Below are 18,280 nucleotides of genomic sequence, written 5' to 3'. Positions count from 1 at the left end.
TTATCTAAAGTATCTAAAAAAGTATAATTTATCTTATTACGCTTCTCTAGAGTCTAGAGCTCTAGTATAGTATATTTACTAGCCTAGTTAAAGCTCTCTAGGTTTTTAGTAAAGTCTTATTATTTCTTAGTACACTTAGTAGAGCGCGTCTATACTATAGCTACTAAAAAAGAAGTTTTATTACTATTAGTTATAAAATCTTTTATAAACTAGATAAAAGCTTTATTATACTTCTAAGTAAGTTTCTAAGCTTCTACTATATAGTTAAAGTAGTAAGAAAGCCTATTTATAAGGTTAGTAGACCTTACCTTATAGTAGATATTAAAATTAAATCTAAATAGTATAATATAAAATCTAACTTATTAATAGTTAAGAGTTTTAGTTTTTATAAACTATTTTAAGTTCTAATAGTTAGTTTAGAAGTTAAAGTATACGCCTTCTAAATATTAGCGCTAATACTTTAAGCTCTTAACTATTATAAGTAGCTTTTAGTTATATATATTATAATTATACTTTACTATAATAAGCTTACATAAAAAGAAGTTAACTAGATACTATTAGTACTCTCTAGCTCTATTTAGTATATATTAGCTTAATATACTTATAATTATACTATCTAAGGTATCTATCTTAGTCTTAGTTTTTCTATCTTACTTAAAGTAAGTTAAGATAAAAATACTTAGAAAAGAGTTTTTTAGCTTCTAAAAGGCCTTTTTAGCTTTCTTATTAAAATTAAAAACTTAACTCTTTTCTCTCTACTAGACGTAGCTACTTTTAGCTACTTTTAGCTTTTTTTAGATTAGTTTAGTTAATAGTAGAGTAAGTTAGAAGAATCTAGTAATAAACTACTTATAGTAGTTTATAAAGCTAATAAATACTTAAATCTTATATACTATATATAGTTTAGGCTATTCTTAGATTATTCTAATTCTATTCTTATTAATTTATATTTCTTTAGAGAAAACTATATACCTAAGGTACTTAGTACGCTAAGTATACTACTTATACTTTAGAAGCTTTAAAAATAGCTTTATATTATATAATCTATATAAAACTTTATTAATATAGCTTTTATACTTTTCTTTAGTATTAAAGAAGATAAGAATATTATTTAAGTATATAATATAGGTTATATTAATTAATTCTATAAAAACTTAATAAATATAAGTCTAAAACTATATAAGAGTATTTATAAAGCTAAAAAGTATTATAGTATACTTAAAACTACTATATCTTATATAGAAAGTAGTTTTCTACTTATTACTTTTTTTAATATATACTTTATAGTAAGCTTCTTTTATATTAAGTTTAGTATAAAATTTAGCGCTAGCTAATCTTTCTAAAAACTCTATAATAAGTAGTAAAAAGTACTAATTCTTAATAGTAACTTTATTAAAGCCTCTATAGTTAACGTATAAGTATATACTACTATTTTTCTTTTTAGTAAAGAGTATAGATATCTTTACTAAAGACTTACTATACTTAATCTACTTTTATACTAAGTATTTATCTAAATACTTATATAAGAGCTCTAACTTTATTTTAGAGAAGTTATATAATAGCTAGTAGAGCGCTATAGTTCTAAGTAGTAAGTTAATAGCTAAGTCTTATAAACTATAGTTAGTAAAAACTTTTAAGTTATTTTCTAATTTAAGGTATATAAACTTAGTATATTATAAAGATAAACTACTCTCTTTAGCTTCTTCTAGGCTAGACTAGAGTATTAAGATAATAAAATAGCTATATATATCTACTATAGAATTATATATAGTCTTTTTAAACTTTTTAGCTTCTTCTAGCGTAATCTTTTTATAAATAGTTTTATTCTTAAACTTAGTACTCTAAAAGAGTAGCTTCTATATAGAGTAGCTAATCTTTAGATAATATACGTCTATCTAAAGTAGATCTAAGTATACTTAATACTTATAGATCTTTATAATAATATATAGAATATTCTAAATCTTTTATTTTTTATAAAAATCTACTACTTTTATAGTTACTATAGTAGTGCTATAAATTTTTAATTCTTTACTATTTACTTTATCTACTAATAGCTTAAGTAGAGAGTAAACTAATAAGTTTTACTCTACTATAAGTAATACTAAAATAAAATTTAACTAAAAACCTCTATCTACTAAAGCTTTAATAAGCTCTAATTAGCTAAGTAATACTTTTACTATTAGTAGCTTTACTAGCTTTAAGTAAAGCGTGTTATAAAAAAGTTCTAAGTTCTAGAATACTAAGTCTAAAGTAATATAAGTAGCTAAGAAGAACTTTAGCTTCTTTACTTACTACTTTTTTCTAATTCTTAACTAAATATACTCTTAGAGTTTCTCTTAGGCTTTAGATAGTTTCTTTAAAAGTATTTAGTTTTATTATACTTTTAATAAGTTATATTAAAGTTTTTTAAACTATTTTAGTCTAATTTAGCTAGTTATAAGTTAGATTTTACTAAACTAGCTTTTTTAGCTTTTTTCTAGGTCTAAGAAAGCTTTAAAAAAGAGTTTTAGACTTAATAGCTATAAGACTTCTTCTTATAAGCTAGATACTTAAAAAGTATAGTAGTACGCTTTATTTTACTTTAATAGTAGTAAGCTAAAGTATTAAGCTTAAAGACTATATTATAGTTTTTCTAGTCTTAAAGTAAAAGTTCTTTCTAAATATTAGAAAGAAAAGTACTTATAAAGTTTATATAGCGCTACTCTTTTAAGTAGTTACTTAGTTTACTTTAAAGTATATTAAAGTAGACTAAAAGAAAGTTAAAATTTTAATCTAGCCTCTATTTAGTTTACTTAAGTTTATTATAAGCTATAAAGCGCTATAATAACTTAGAACTAAGTATATTAAGTATAACTATTTTAAGTTTCTTCTAAATAGATATTTAAGACACCTTAAGCCTTATATAGTTCTAGAAGTAAGTATTTTAAGTAGAGTAAGTAGTTTTATTAAGAAATTTTATAGTAAAGTCTACCTTTTAGATATTTATTAGAAAGGTAGAAAGTACTTCTTTAAAAATAGCCTTATAATTATATACTTAGTAGTTATACTATAAGTAATTACGCGTAGTAAATATCTCTAAATTCTTAAAGTATAGAGCTTTTAAATTTAACTAAAACTTACTTTTTATAGTTAAAGTATAGTAAGTAATATCTACTTTAAGAGCTAAGTAGTTATTTATAAGTACTTTATACTTTAATTTTTTAAAATAAGCTATATTTTAATAAGTATACTCTAATTATTTTTACTTATATAACTTCTTAAGTTTATAAGTTAAGATAGCTTATTTATTTTTACTTTTAGTAGTAGTAGTTTATAAAAGCCTAGTTAGCCTTAAAATAGACTCTAATAGCGTATTACTATCTCTAATAATTAAGGCTAAGTTAGTAATATTTAAAAAAGCTTCTAATAAGTCTATAAGTTTCTTAGTAAGTAGTATTACTACCTCTAGAGATATAAAAGCTAATTGCTTTTAGTTATTATCTATTACGCGTAAAAATAGTATAGCTTACTTACTACTATATTATATTACGCTAGAGAAACCTACTTTAAAGCTTATTATATCTAAATAGTATATATAAAAGTATTATAGAGTAGAGTAATTTAAATATTAAATAATAAAGTTAGTTAAATACTAGATATATAATATTAGACTATAATTAGATATATTATTCTAAAAAAACTAGAGATAAATTACTACTAAGCTATAATAGTAATTCTAAGGTATTTATAGCTAATGCTAAGTTAGCCTAGACTCTTTAGAGCTAGAACTTAATAAAAATAATATTAAAAAATATTAAAAAATATTAAAAAATATTAAAAAATATTAAAAGACTTTAAGCTAGTTTCTTTTAAAACTACTAAATAATTTTAATATTAATTTAGTATATATTACTATAGTAATATAGTTATTTTTATTTTAGCTTTATAATAAAGCTAAAGATTTATAAACTAACTTTATACTTATCTATATAACTTTTTTTATACTATAACTAGAAATAATATAATATATAGTAATAGGTATACTACTAATAGAACTAGCTATATTTATTCTTTATTAACTATAACGTAATACTATATTAACTATTTAGCTAGTAAAAATAACTACTTATTTAAGAGTAATTCTAGATAACTATTATAGCTTCTATTTATTTAAGTATAGTAATACTTAAGAAACTTTCTATAAATACTTTCTTTTCTTTACTTAATAGCTTATTAAGCTAACTAAGAATTTTACCTAAAGCTTTAATTTATAAAGTAATAGTATTATAGATAAGTTTAAAAAAAATATAGTTCTATAGTTAGTACTAGTTTATATATAAAAGTATAAATATAAATATTATAAACTTTATATATATTTATAGTAATATAATTAAGCTAATTTATATTAAATATTTACTTAAGTTTATAGAAAAATATATATATATTAGTAATAAAAAGTTTCTTAATAGTAAAGTTAGTAAATAATATAATAAATAGTCTTACTCTAAGTAAATATATTTATAAAACTATAATAATAATAAAATTAATAATAAGATTTTTAATAAATATAGTAAATAATATAGTATCTCTAAAATAGCTTTTTAAGTATTTTAAACTACTTCTTAAAGTATTTAAAATATTAAGTATTATATTTTAGATAACTTTTTATAAAATAGCTATAAAAATAGCTTTTAAAATAGCTACTCTAATAGCTTTCTTTTTAGTAAACTTAAAGTAATTTATAAAAGCTTTAGTAATAGTAGTATAGTAATAAAAAAAGTAATTAATATAGTAGTAAGAAAATAACTTATTTAAGCTTTAATTAAATAGTAAAATAATATAACTAGTAATAAAATTAGTATCTAATTTATAATTAGTAAGAGAACTTATAAAAAGTAAAAATATAGTTAAAGACTTATTTAAGTAGTATAGCTTTTAGTATTAGCTTTAAGCTACTTATATCTTTAGCTTAATTTAGTATATAAATATATAAATATAGAAGATAGAAAAAGTATACTTTTACTAGACTTCTAGTATATATATTCTAACTATAAAGTTTTAAAATATATTACTTTATTAGTAATAAGTATATATAATTAAATTATAATTCTTTTATAAAGTCTTTTTATAAAGTATTTAGTATTATAATTCTTTTATAAAGTACTTAGTATTAAAATAGCTACTTTATAAGCTTAAAAAATTTAAAAGCTTTAACTACTTTAAAAATAGTAGTACTAAAGCTTTAAGCTTTAGCTTACTTAATACTATACTTTTAAAAGTAAGTAAAAGATTTAGTTATATATTTTTTAGAGTACTAGTAATAGTTCTTATTTTTTTAAAATTAGTAGCTTTTTAAGCTATAAGTATTACTACTTAAAATTTAGATTTTTACTTAATAAATATAATAAAGAGATTTTATATTTATTTTTATATATACGTAGTTTTTAGAAAGTATAAGCTTAGTACTCTACTATAAACTAGCTAGCTTTAAATACTAAAAAATTACTAAAGTATAGTAAAGAATTTATATAAAAAAGATTAGGTATTTATAGCTAATATAAAAAAAAAGTTTAGTATATAGCTTATAATTTTAGTTTTTAAAGTTATAAAAAGTTTTTTATAAAGTAGTAAATTAAGTTAAAAAATTTAGTTATAAGTATTAAATAAATATTAGTTATATTTAGTTTAAGTACTTTAATTAGTAATAAAGAATAAATATTATTATTCTAAGAGTGTAATAACAAAATAGACTAAGCTAACGTATGTTACAAGAATAGCGCACTCTATAATGCTATAGCCGCGACAATCTGCAAGTATCGACATAATTTGTGTTGTTTCCCTTGCTATGTATCTGTCGAACTCGTGTTTCCGAGTCCGCATACCGCGATACACCTTGTCGCGGCCCAGACAACTATGTAAACACCCTAAGCTCGGAAGGCTAGGGAACAATCCTCTCTCGCACGCTACAGAAGTAACATCTACATACTCTCAAATATTCCCTTTACTCAGCCGCAAGCTTCGAAGCTTACTCTACAGCGTCCATATCGTCACTTCCGTAGTCCGTATTGAGCTCCTTGAGCTCCTTGTAATGAAATGGTTGCGTCATCATCAACCTGGGAACTTATCAGTATACAAAGAAAACGATCGTGTGCAAGTAAACACTCACCGACTGAACATGTTCCTGTCCGGCCCTCCCGTCGTTTCAATACTCTTGATGAGGTACGGCAGAATCTCCTTAACCTCTCTTCGGAACGGGAAGAATTGAGATTCTACAAAATGAACAACAGGCCTCGCTGGTGTCTCATTACCTCGGTGATGAATGTCGATAGGATGTAACCTCGATAGTTTGAACCCATGTCCATCGAAATCTGTGAGCTCCGAAGCTGGCTCCCAAGCCCCGCCCACGACAGGCATCTTCTCATCGGCGTCCTCGACTTGCACGACTTCTCCGAATCCGTTGATCCAGAAGTCTGGTACGAGTTTGTTTCCTGTCAGATAAAAGTTTTTCATCATGACGGTAGCGATGTTTACGCGCAGCTCGTGGAGTGTCAAGGTATGTGAAGTGGCTAGGCTGGATATTCCCTCGCTGTTCTTAACCCAGACTTCGATCGTGACTGCGTCGTCTCCACGAGTAGTAGACGTCTCCATGACCAGGGGGAGGATGCTGATGCGGACTTCGCTTGGTGAGATGGGATCGTTTGCTTCGAACTTGAGAGTATACCGCATTTTGTTATTGAGATACCCGCCGGTAACAAGAGTCCGCGTTTCGACATAGAAGGTACGAGTATCATACGTCTTCCTGAGAGATCTTCGCAAATGCTTGAACTGATCGAAGTCGGTACGCGCGCAGTCTGTCGTCAAGACTAACTCGAAGCAATTGTCCCGGAAGAGTACTTCATCGCGCCACCGTTTATGAAGTTTCCGATTGACGTGAATGAGACCACAGTTGATCTTGTTATCTTTGCCCAGGTTGACTCGATAGCCTTCACTAGGGTGCACGACCATACTGAGGATACGATCGAGAAGGGGGTGGGGGAAGTCCAGCAGATTCAGCGGCTTCTTTCGCTTGCTCATTTCCAATCGATGGCCACCATCCTTGGCGATGAAACTAGAAACGAAATACATGTCGGCGCAGATTTGTCCACGTGTGGGAGACGCGTCTGACGATATGGGGTTAGTGGTGCCCCAACCGACTATACCTCCAGCGCCATTCCGGTCCAGGGCTACCACACATAACAGCCGACCGTATGTTCGTAATCGTAGCTGACCTTCTAGAATAGAGCGAACCATAGCGCTCATGGCTGTGGCGTTGCATGCCAAACCCGAGGGGCCTAGGATTGGCAAACGCTTGCTGTGGGTAAAGGAGAAGTCGATATCTCGTCTTGTACTCCAAATAGCGCGCAGGACAGGCGTGATTTTGAATAATGCGAGCCCATCGTCATGAGCAATATTCTCGGGAAGCGACCTGAGCGAACTACCTTTGTAAAAGCTTGCGTTCGGAAGATCCATGAGGTCAAGCACAATCTTCTTAAGCCAGCACGCTTGCGTACCAAGATGTGCGAAGAAAGCGCCAGGCAATTCGATGGGAACGCGATGTGGGGCTGCGGTACTCGGAGAGTAGTAGCTGTTGGATCCCATGGGAAAGTTATAACCACGGCTGAATGGTATAGGGTACAGAATGCCGCCGCCGTCGAGTCCTATGGCGAAGGTATTGCCAGAGTAAAAGGCGGAAACTGCTTCACGATACAGCGTTCGACACGATGCAAAGAGAGCTACAGGAATCCGTACGCCGTTGCCGAGACGCATTTGCAGCCGACCATTCTGATCCAAATGATATCTCTCGTGATATACATCCAGTGGGGCCTGAAAGTTGAGCAAGTAGCTAAATATCTGGTTTCGAGTCTCGCCCGGTAGATCGAGTATCGAAAGCTTGTCTAAGTTTGCGCGCTTCGAGTCGCCGCGCGCGAGAGGGGGTAGGAGCTTCTGGTCGTCCATCGTACTGCTGGGGTTGAGTTCCTTGGTCAATGCAGAAACCTGGGGAGAAGTTGGCCGAGTTGGCGGTAGTTCTTGTACCTCCAGGTAAAGCTTGGGTGTATATAAACCAGACGTACGCTAGGCATCAGGACCCTCAAGGCAGTGGCGACCTGACTTTACCGAGCCGAGAGTGTCTGCTTCATTAGTAGGAAGTTTTGAAAGCATGAAAGATCAAATGAGGCACTGCAACGCCTTCAGTGTGTGGTAGCCATCAGTGACGTAGATTTCTCATCGTGAGCTCGCAACTTTTTGGGGAAGCCGCATCGTCCTGAGCTTGGACGCCATCATAAACGACGGCCGCCGAAACGAGCGAGTGAAGCGCACATACATGCGCACGATCATCGACAGAAATGCGATACATCAATCACCCAAGAAAGCGACATCTGGTCATGGTGACATGTGAGGTTTGTCGGCAATCGAAGTGTCGAAGTGACGCGTACAGACCCTGATTTGCTTCCGAACGCGACGCGACAACGCTAGTTACTAAGCACACATCATGATGTCCCAGCACGTTCCACAACAACATAGTCCCATTGAATTCTCCAGACTCTACTCATGAATGCAGATTCGCTTCTTCAGCCACAATATGTTCTCCAGTCCTCGTCATGCCTTGACCCACAGCCTCAAATCCAGCGATGTAGCCACCAGCCCTCATCCCCAAATCCCTAAAAACCCCTCTCAAAAAACTGTCTATCCCTCTCTTCACGCGGACAAAACCCCCACTCGGCGCACTCACACATCACAACCGTATCTCTAAGCCTACTCTCCATTAGCACATTCCCACTCACAATCAACAAATCAACAAATCAACAATCAGCACTTACTGTCCAAAAATCCCGTCATCGTCATCGTCATCGGGCAACCCCGCCTCATCCAGACACCGCACAAGATACGGCAGCACCTCCTTCGTCCGCCTGCAAAACGGAAAAAGTTGCCAATGTATACTATCCGGATACACACATTGTGAATGGAATCCCCAGCCGTTGTTGCGGTAGACGTAGTCGATGGGATGGAGCTCTGAGATGGAATAGTTGTCTTCGTCCCAGTCGGCGTTGTATATGAGTGTGGAGGCTGGGTGCCATGGTCCGGTGGGGTTGCATGGTACACGGGTATTAGTGGTAGTGGTAGTGGTAGTAGTAAAAGGAGGAGTCGGAACGACGTCTCCGAAGCCGTTGATCCAGAAATCTGGGAGTTCGTCTCGGTGGAACGTTGGGATGGAATACACATGGCGCATAATCGCTAAGACGATTTTGAGTCGCAGCTGGTGGAGTGTCATGGTATGAGATGCAGTCATGGTTGCTGGTCCCTCAGTGCCAGGCGTCGTCCAAATTTGGATCGTGACTGTGTTTGATGCTTGCGTAGTCGACGTCTCCATTACGAGTGGTAACGCATTAATACGCACATCGGCCAGCGAGACTTCCCTGTCCATCTCAAATCTCAGAACGTACGACGGACCGGGCTGTGGATGCGCCTTATCCCGAGTGACGATCCTCGCGGTAATGGTGTCTGGCTCTCCATTTGAGTAGGTCGACTTGGGCATGTAGGTCTTGCGGAGGAAGGTCCGGAGATGGTTGAAGTCGTCGAATGTGGTTTGTATCTGCTTTGTGCTCATGGTCAACATGAACGTGTTCTCGAAGAGAAACTTGTCGCGCCAAGTGCGGTAGAAGTGTCTGTTGACGTGGATGAGTCCGCAGTCGAAATTCGTATCATTGTCAAGATCGATGCTTGTTCCCTGGATGGGGTGTACGACTATGCTGAAGATGCGGTCCTGGATAGAATCAGGGAGGGTGAGCAAAGTTAAGGGTTCGCTACGTTGCGAGATAAGCTTGAGCCGAGAACCGTTGTCTTCAGCGGTGAAGTCTGTCAGGTAATCAGGGTTCGCTTGGAAACGACCTGGGCATTGGTATGATTTAGCGGTAGCTGGAGTAGTCCCCCAGTTGAGTATCCCGCCAGATCCATCTCGCTTCAGCGCAACCGCGCGCAGCTGCTGTCCATAATGACGAAGTCCAAGTTGGCCCTGGCAGATAGATTGGAAGATAGCAGTCACGGCCGTAGCGTCACACTCAAAAGTACTGGAATCTGGCGACCTGGTGAAAGAAACAAGCACCGGCGAGTCTCGACTCCAGATAGCGCGAAGGAGAGTAGTAACATCGAAAAGCTCGGTCAAATCGTTGAATACGAAGCCAAGCCCCTCGTCAATTCTGTGATATCGGTAATCTGCTAGGGAGCGCACATCAAGTTCTATCTTGGCGAGCCACTGAGCTTGAGTGCCTAAGCGAGTGATGAAGGTGCTAGATATCTCAGCGTAGGAGTGGCATGTTGAACGTCTGATATCCGGTTTCAAGGTAAATGTATTGTTGGCGTAGAAAGATGAAGCGGCCTCATGGTATATCTTTCGACAGGAGAGGAAGAGATTGATCGGGATGCGTGACTGGCCGTTGAAACATAGACCCAGATCGCAAGTCCAAGGCTCTATTCCGTAGTATTTTACTTCAAGCGGTGTCGGACATTTGACAACGTAATCGTAGATCTGATTGCGGATTTCGCCTGGTAGCTCCAAGAAGGAGTGTTTGTCTGGGTTCGCGCGTTTCGAGTCGCCGAGAGCAATGGGTGAGGCGTAAGCGTTGACTGACATTTTCGGTGGTTGAGTAGAGAACCGTTCAAGGTAACGAACAATGCTTATACCCAGGCAGGAGCGAAGCCCTAAATACCACCCAGGAACCTACCAGGCACCAGCACCACCCCCAAGGAACCACAATACAAACCAGGCTCTTTCTGAGTGAATGTTCCGCCCTTCTTATTCACAGTCCATACCCCCTCAACCACCTCAACTCCCTCGCCTGATGCTCAAGCGCCCTCCTCATCTCAACCCCATACATTCTCTCCCTCATCTTCTCCCCTCCCTCCTCCCCATCACCCTGCCTCTCCAACGCATCCTCAAAAACATCCCTCGCCATCGGCGGTTCCTTGCCAAAGCCCAGCAGCCCCAACTTGCCATCTCCCGTCCACAAAACAAGATTGTTCAGACCGAGAGACTCAGTCCCAGAAGAAGCCGTCGAGTAAGGTGTAAGCAGTGAGCCGTTCGTCGTAGGCAATATCTTCTGCACAATATCACCCCACCCCGCTTCCTCGTCCGGCGTTGCATTAACAAGACTACTATGATGACGTTCCGTTACAGCCTCCCCATCCTTGCCCCTCTGAAAATCATTAATGTTGAACTGCCGGACGGGCGTACTCCCATCCCGTTCAACCCACTTCAAATTGCCGTCTCCATCCGAGAAAACAAGTCTCGTGCCCTGCGGCGCGACAGCCAATAACTTGGAACTACTAGCCGTCTGCCGATTCTGATAGTACGCTTTCTGGTTGCGCGTCGTGCGGCTGTCGCTCGAGTTGATAGAACGAGAAGGTTCATTCGAGAGGCCGTATAGTTCGAGCGAGCCTTTGCCTTTGTATTCACCCGCTGCGATCAACGTATACCCGCGTGTCGATTTCGTTTCGCGCAACAATGCCGGACTGCTGTACGGTCTACCCAATCTCAGATCTTGTGGTACGAAAGGATGCGGTATAGCCGTGATACACGACAGTCTCGCGCCAGAATGCACAGTACCGCGTAACCGAGGGAAAGACCTCCGGTCAAAGTTCAACATGCTGGTGAAGCGTCCTGCGACCCAGATATCGCCGTTTCCATCCCAGTCGCGCGTTGTGGGTAGGTGGAGTATAGACAGCGCACCGGGCTGGGAGAGCGAGACGTGGCCGTCGAAGTCGCCGGTGTCGAGGCGCGAGAAGTCGCTGTCGGTTGGGCCGCCGATGAGCTCGCAGCGGACGGAGGAAGGCGGGGCGGGCGGTTTGCGCGAGTCGTGGAGGTGTAGCGTCCAGTTTGTGCCGACTGTGAGCGGGGTGCGGTGGTGGGCTTCGGAGAGGGCGGTGATGGGGAAGGGGTACGGCGTCCGCGAGACGACTTGGAGGGTGTTGAGGTCGACTTCGTTGAGGGCGTTTTTGACGGCGAAGAAGCCTTTGTGGAGTTTGCTGTCGATGCTTACGCATTCCACGGCACCGGTTTCTGTCATGATGGCTTGGCTCTGGGTGAGGCGCGTGTCGTAGTCGAGGTCTGAACCTCTGCCTGGCAACAGCCCGATGTCGCTCTTCGCTATCATCTTGCCTTGTCGGTCGCTGCTCGCTGAGGCGTCCCAGATGCTGATACTGCCATCGTCGAGGGGGGCGATGAGCTTGTCTGCTAGGCCATCGTCGTCGAATAGAATACCGGCACCCGTAGCCTCCCTCCTTATGCCCCCCTCATCTCTCTGCTCCGTCCCAGCATCCTGGAACCAGCTAATCTTCTGCTCGGCATGGCGCTGTATGAAGTCCTGGTACCAATTCACCTTCTCGTCAGGGTAACTAGGATCCCAATTCGCAATCAGCGCCTGCCTCCGCTTCTCCTGATTGCGCTCCTGCTGTGACTCGGCACTCGGCGCGCTCTCATCGTGAACAGAGGTATCGAAGGTGTTGGCGAGAGTGTCGGCGGCGCGTATCAGCTCGGCGAGGCGGGGGTCGATGTCGGTGGTGATTTCGAGACGGCGGCGACGGCGCTCAGCGACCGAGTGGGTGAAGCATAGCGACTTCCAGAGGTTGTTGTCGCGCGAGAGGTTGAGGAAGCGGCGCGACACGTGTTGGAGGGCGACGAGCTCCGAGGGTTCGAGGTCTGGGGAGGGTCAGGGCTGGGTGGGGGATGCGCGTGATGGGCACGGATGCTTACAGGAAATGATGTGGAGGATCAGCTCGTCAGGGAGATGTATCATGGTTCTTGAGGAAGGTGTAACACTCTAACAGTATGTGTAGATATACGGATGATGATTGTAGTCTGTATGTCGGAAGCAATGGCAGATGCGACACGTTTATCGCATCTCAGGGTCGAGATTCAAGGGCTCAAGGGCTGACGACATGCCGCCTCGGCCCATGACTCGTTGCCCTTTCCCCACACACCGCCTTTGCTCATCAAGCTCACCGAAAAGGGAGGTTGATATCTGAGTATATTGAGCGTAAATATATTGCGTAAGATCCACGATTGTTACATGGGTGGTGTTATCAACGTAGTTACACTGCACAATAATCGACTGAAACGCGAAAAGATAGAAGATTGAGGTCTATCGGAAGTTTGGAGATTCAACATACCTAGGTAGTTACCTGAAACTCGCATTTCAAGATTAGATCACTATCTCCCTCCCCATCTCCCTCTACCTTCCAGCTCAAGAAAACCGTACTCATTACACACGAAAAGAATCCGTGCATGGTATCATCCCTATATTTTGCTTCAAGAACGAAAAAGAAGACCGAAATGCCCCATATCCCATGCCTTTGTGTATACTCCCAAAACGCCCCAACCCAGTGTCATATCCACGCTCTACCGATGATGCATCTGCTTCTCCACATCCTCCGGCGGCGTCGTCACACTCGGCAGCTCCGCCACAGGCTGCGGCGGCCTATACGCCTGATACGGTTGTCCTTTTTCATTAAGAACAGGGTTGACGCTTGTATCCGCCAGCTCCATAGCCTCGGGATGCGTAAAAGCAGCTTGTGCGGGTGAGTACTGCGGAGGAATAGTATCCCAAGTCGTCCTATTCGGATCTCCGTTTCCGCCTCCGATGCCAACGGCGTCGGGTCCGTAAGGCGTGCCCTGATGACCCGGTTGAAACCCGTTTCCAGACGGTAATTCAGACACGCGATTTGCGCGCCCTGCGCCAATTGGGTTCCCGTCGATTTCCGCGGTCGCGGGGCGCGAGTTGCGGTATGTTTCTTTCTTGCTCTTGTTGAGTTTTCCAGCAGCACCACCAACAAGAGGGCTGTCGCCTTCGACTTCGGAGGAAGGGTCGTGGTAGGGGTTGGCTTTTTGTTGGCGGCGCTTGCGGAGGAGCCAGAAGATTATGCCGACGAGGGCGAGGGCGAGGGGGATGCCGACTGCGCAGCCGATGATGAGACCGAGGTTGGATTTTGAGCCGCCGGAGGAGGACGAGGAGGAGTCGTTGGAGGAGGAGCTGGAGCCGGCGGTTGGGGTCGGGGTTACGAGGACGGTGTTTTGGATTGTGACGACGCCGCCGCCGGCGCTGGTGGAGAGGCTTTGGATGACGGAACTGAAGGGCGTGGTCGCGGCGTCATCGGCCGTTGCAGTCGCTGAACCGGAGTTGGGAGCGTCGGTAGAGGGAGAACCTGAAGACCCTCCTGCTGTCGTCTTCGATGCTTGGTTTCCTCCTCCTGATCCACCGCCGCTCTGCGCCAGACCGGTGATAGTCGCAAGGTTAGGAGCAGTCGAAGCTTGATTTTGGCCAATGGTCGCATACGCCTTTCCATCCTGCAGCGCGAAGAAGGGTCGTGGCGATGGTGATTCCTTGCAGCAATTTACGTTTACGGCGTCTGCGTTGCAGCACCACTGGTCATCGTGGTCCTTGCATTGTGTGATCGACTCGCCTCCAACAGCTTTCACATCTGCTGGATCTTAGCAATGATCAATTGGAGAATTCGAGGTACTTACCGCCGTTACTGATTGTGCACATGTTCGAGGCACAGCCTTCTGCTTTCCAGTCCTTGTCCGTACAGCTGTATCTGCCGTACAGGTTGCCGGCCGGTAAATGGCAGAGACCATTGTCCAAGCATTCCCAGGTATCAGGACAGCAAGCAGAACCCTCTACTGACGAGCAGGGCTTTTCTGATTTTGCCGCCTCTTCGCCATTGGGGTAGTCTGTTTGATTAGTTGTTGCTCGGCGATGAGGTCAAGTAGGTCTTACAGCATTTCTGAGCAATAGCGTGTGTCGCAAGAGCAACAACAGCAGCAGCGCGCATCCACCTGAGAGTAGGCATAATGCGCGTGTACCAGAAGGGTCCCTTGCTCGGTGAAAAGGCGATACCAGAAAAGCTCAATCAATCCTTGCAGTCGGTGTCAAGATCGCAGCGTCGACGACTATAGTGGAGCCCTCGTAGAAAAGGTGAAGTGAGAGCGAAGCGAGCAAAAAGTCCCGAAAGAATCGAGAGTGTAGAAAGCAAGCAGGTGCCAGCCGACAAACTCAAAGACACAAGACAAGGGAAAGACACTGCACGATGATCGCACGCCCGTTTGCACGCCCCAGTCTCGCTCATCCTGGATATACACCGAACGAAGCACCCACCCAAGCAAACTTTACCCCATTCGATCCAATTAAACTACAGTCTCCACAGTCACGCCCCCCTCGGTTGCTCGCAGTCCGTTCGTTTAGTTACCGAGAGGCTGGGCGGGTCACGGTGAGGTCATCGGGAAATACCATCACCACCATCAACCCATGCACAGCGGCGCTCACGTTCCTTGCACTAGGCCCGAGCGGCCGCCCTCGCCCTCGTATCAGGCTATCAGCAGCGTGCGCCAGGCAAAAAGGGTTGCGATGCGAGGTGGTACCAGGGCCGGCGATCCCCCATGCGATGCGGCGATGTTTGTGGCTGAGGCAGAGTGAAACTAACGCGTGGTCTTTGATTGTGCGTAGTTTGGTATGCGCAAGCTGTTGGAGCCCGCAGAGTGAACACCGACTGCGACTGTTACTGCGCAGGAGTGACTTAACTTACCCTACCTGCCGCTCTGCGATGCGATACGAGCGATCGCCGCCCGCCATTTCTACCGTCGCGGACACTCGCACGCTCGCTCGCATGATTCAAGCCAGAAAACCGGCTTTTCCGCGCCCTCGTGCGCTACAACTGTTCGCTGTCTTCTCACCAACCCTGCGGATATCCGTCTCTTATATTGCTATATTAGACAGGTGTCGTAGGACGTATGCGCTTTGTACCCAATTGCCATGTCTCGCTTCAGAGCGTCGCATGTTGAACCACACCGTCCCGTCATTGTCTCCTCCGCGGCTCCTATTCCACACAGCAATAACATGATTAATATCCCGTGTCTACTCGCTCCTCGCTTCTATGACAGCGAAGGCGCTGGGATCGACCAATAGTCGGTAATGAGCGCTTCGTATCACGGCGGATGGTGGTGTTTGAGCTATGCGGATGACGTGCCTGGTAGTCTTGTCCTGTTGCACGGGGGAAAGGTCCCGAGGTCGATGTTGCAAGCGGAAGGTACTAAATTCTAAATATGGTGGTGCACGCCAACAATGCAGGTGGTCTCTCAGCCTTGCGACACCGTTCAGAGACGGCGTGCTTGCCCTGCGTCAGGACTGCGACTTCATGCACACCCTTTTCTCTGGTGGCTTCGCGCGGACTTCGTATTTGTGGCATCGGAATGTTCGGCGCGGCACTGTTGGCTTTCATTAAGGTATGCAGGTGTTGTCGATCTACCGGGCCTTATGCTGTCATCTTCCTGGGGAGTGCATTGCCCAGGTGTTGCAGGTAAATATTTTGTGTAACCTAAGATGTTGGTCCTGCGCACAACATTGCACGAGGCAGTACATTCATCTCTAAGCTTGACAGGTTACACGGCATCCCATTAACTAAATGTCAAATGCCAACTATTAAAGGATCTTGTTTGAAAGAGTGAGGATATAGTAGGCTCAACCTCGGCACAACCTCACCTTCCATCGGTCCTTCGTGTTCTTTAGAAGACTCGTTAGTGCTGCAACATTCGGCGCGCGACTCCACCAAGACACTTTGCCTCCCGTATTCGGTCGCTTCACGGATTAGTGATAGATGGTCGTGCTGCGCTAGGCAATCAATAGCCGGTGCAGGGTCGGCATCTGTACTAGATTACCTATCAGGAACCTGCTCTGTAAAACCTTGTGACCATTGGAGAGTATCTTTGCATCGCGAAATACCCAGATACACGTTGTAGTCTTCATCGTACTACAATATCGACAAACTTACTCCCACGTCACCCTAGGAAAGACCTGAACGCCCTGGAGGCTACATCGACGTCAAGTCACTAACTCTGCCATTTTTTCACCTTGATGTAGTCGCTAGACCTGCTTTCCTGCCTTACAATCACCACCTACTCATCGGAACGTTAGATTCTGGAGAAGCGAAGAAAGATCGTTGCTGACAACGTGCTCTACCTGGGTCTTCAATGATGAAGAATGCCGCGCATACCATCTCATCCTGCCACCACACCGCAACCACCGACACACTCCCTCTCTTCCAACCTTTCTTCCCGGCCGATACCACAGCCATCTTGTCCTACGATCGCCGCATATCCCGTCGACTCGCTATACACATCGGAGTGCATCTTTGCAATCGACCCATCTTACAGTTTTAAAGGAAAGAAAACATTAAAGACGAGCAACGATAAAGATGGGAGGAGAGCAAAGTCGCAGCTACTACAAAACCCATTAAACAAGATCAATAGTCCGGTTGGCGAAGGTGTAGGCATAATAGTTCTGAGGCCATCAGCTCAGGTACATCAAGGTGCAGTTGTAGATCATAAACCACCAGCACCTACACACCACTCACACACAGCCGCACTCACATCACAGATGAGGCAGCATCACGTCACACATTCGACTTCAAGCCCGACGGTATTGTAGGTTTTCATCTCATTTATGATGCCTATCAAACATGCAGGATGCAGGCAAGGCTGTTTATGCCTTGCCCTCCTTGCAAGCCAGCAGTATTACGTGCCCGGCTATCCCACCCTACGCTCTTCCTTAAATCATGATATCATATCGAAAGAAATCGTTCGTCGTTCATGTTGACGCTGACGCTGACGCTGAAGCCGAAGCAGCAACGAAGCGCTTAGTGAGCTTGACGTCCGCCCTGGGTCTCGTTGGTGATACCGATGCGCTCGGAGTTCTATCCATCACACACAAACACATTAGCAACCATCCTTCACAAGACGCGGGGTAGAATCGAGCCAACATACCTCAGAGCTCTGCACACTACCCTCCTGCAGAATCTTCTTGAAAATATCATCCTCCTTGGCATCTTTACCAAACTCGTTCTCAAGCTGCTGCTTGCTGGCCGTGTTGAGGACACCTTGCTTGCCGTGTTCAGGAACAAGCACCTTCCAACCCGCAACAACGTCGACCATGGGAATCGTGCTATCAGCCTTCCACTTCTGAAGCTCCTCTACGCTCTCGACGAAGATGCAGAATTGGTCGCCGGAGGAGCCCTTGTAGAAGACTTGGGTTTGGGGGGAGTTGCCGCGGGCCATTTTGTGTGGTTAACTCGTTGGTTTCGGTTCGTTTGGGTATATGGAGGTTGGTTTGAGTGGTTTGAGTGTGTTGTAGTAAAGTAGAGAGGAGTGTGCAATGGATATCGAGTGATGTGGTGGGATGGAGGGGAAGCTTTAGAGGGGCTATTTAGAGCTACGTGA

At 42.3% G+C, this 18,280-nt stretch overlaps 5 protein-coding genes across 5 annotated transcripts; all 5 read right to left on the bottom strand.

Annotated features, from left to right (window-relative positions):
• Positions 1 to 6,004: 6,004 nt before the first annotated feature.
• On the bottom strand, positions 6,005 to 8,099 carry J4E88_008421 (uncharacterized protein; the record flags this gene model as incomplete). Its single annotated transcript, XM_049402031.1, has 3 exons — positions 6,005 to 6,092; positions 6,146 to 8,013; positions 8,091 to 8,099. 3 exons carry the CDS (start codon positions 8,097 to 8,099, stop codon positions 6,005 to 6,007), a joined length of 1,965 nt encoding a protein of 654 aa, XP_049252129.1.
• Positions 8,100 to 8,833: 734 nt separating this feature from the next.
• Positions 8,834 to 10,648, bottom strand: J4E88_008420 (uncharacterized protein; the record flags this gene model as incomplete). The annotated part of the gene is made up of 1 exon (XM_049402030.1): positions 8,834 to 10,648. One exon carries the CDS (start codon positions 10,646 to 10,648, stop codon positions 8,834 to 8,836), a length of 1,815 nt encoding a protein of 604 aa, XP_049252128.1.
• A 166-nt stretch (positions 10,649 to 10,814) lies between these two features.
• Positions 10,815 to 12,953, bottom strand: J4E88_008419 (uncharacterized protein; the record flags this gene model as incomplete). Its single annotated transcript, XM_049402029.1, has 3 exons — positions 10,815 to 12,712; positions 12,767 to 12,813; positions 12,949 to 12,953. The coding sequence occupies 3 exons, from the start codon at positions 12,951 to 12,953 to the stop codon at positions 10,815 to 10,817; spliced, it is 1,950 nt and encodes a 649-aa protein (XP_049252127.1).
• A 458-nt stretch (positions 12,954 to 13,411) lies between these two features.
• J4E88_008418 (uncharacterized protein) lies at positions 13,412 to 14,862 on the bottom strand (the record flags this gene model as incomplete). Its single annotated transcript, XM_049402028.1, has 3 exons — positions 13,412 to 14,490; positions 14,537 to 14,743; positions 14,790 to 14,862. 3 exons carry the CDS (start codon positions 14,860 to 14,862, stop codon positions 13,412 to 13,414), a joined length of 1,359 nt encoding a protein of 452 aa, XP_049252126.1.
• A 2,838-nt stretch (positions 14,863 to 17,700) lies between these two features.
• Positions 17,701 to 18,118, bottom strand: J4E88_008417 (uncharacterized protein; the record flags this gene model as incomplete). Its single annotated transcript, XM_049402027.1, has 2 exons — positions 17,701 to 17,757; positions 17,828 to 18,118. 2 exons carry the CDS (start codon positions 18,116 to 18,118, stop codon positions 17,701 to 17,703), a joined length of 348 nt encoding a protein of 115 aa, XP_049252125.1.
• Positions 18,119 to 18,280: the final 162 nt, after the last annotated feature.

This window comes from Alternaria novae-zelandiae (genome assembly GCF_023758075.1).
Source record: "Alternaria novae-zelandiae strain BMP 2774 chromosome Unknown scaffold_19, whole genome shotgun sequence".
NCBI classification, from domain to species: Eukaryota; Fungi; Ascomycota; class Dothideomycetes; order Pleosporales; family Pleosporaceae; genus Alternaria; species Alternaria novae-zelandiae.
Note: the sequence above shows the minus strand (reverse complement) of the source record. Positions and strands in the feature narration are given on the sequence as shown.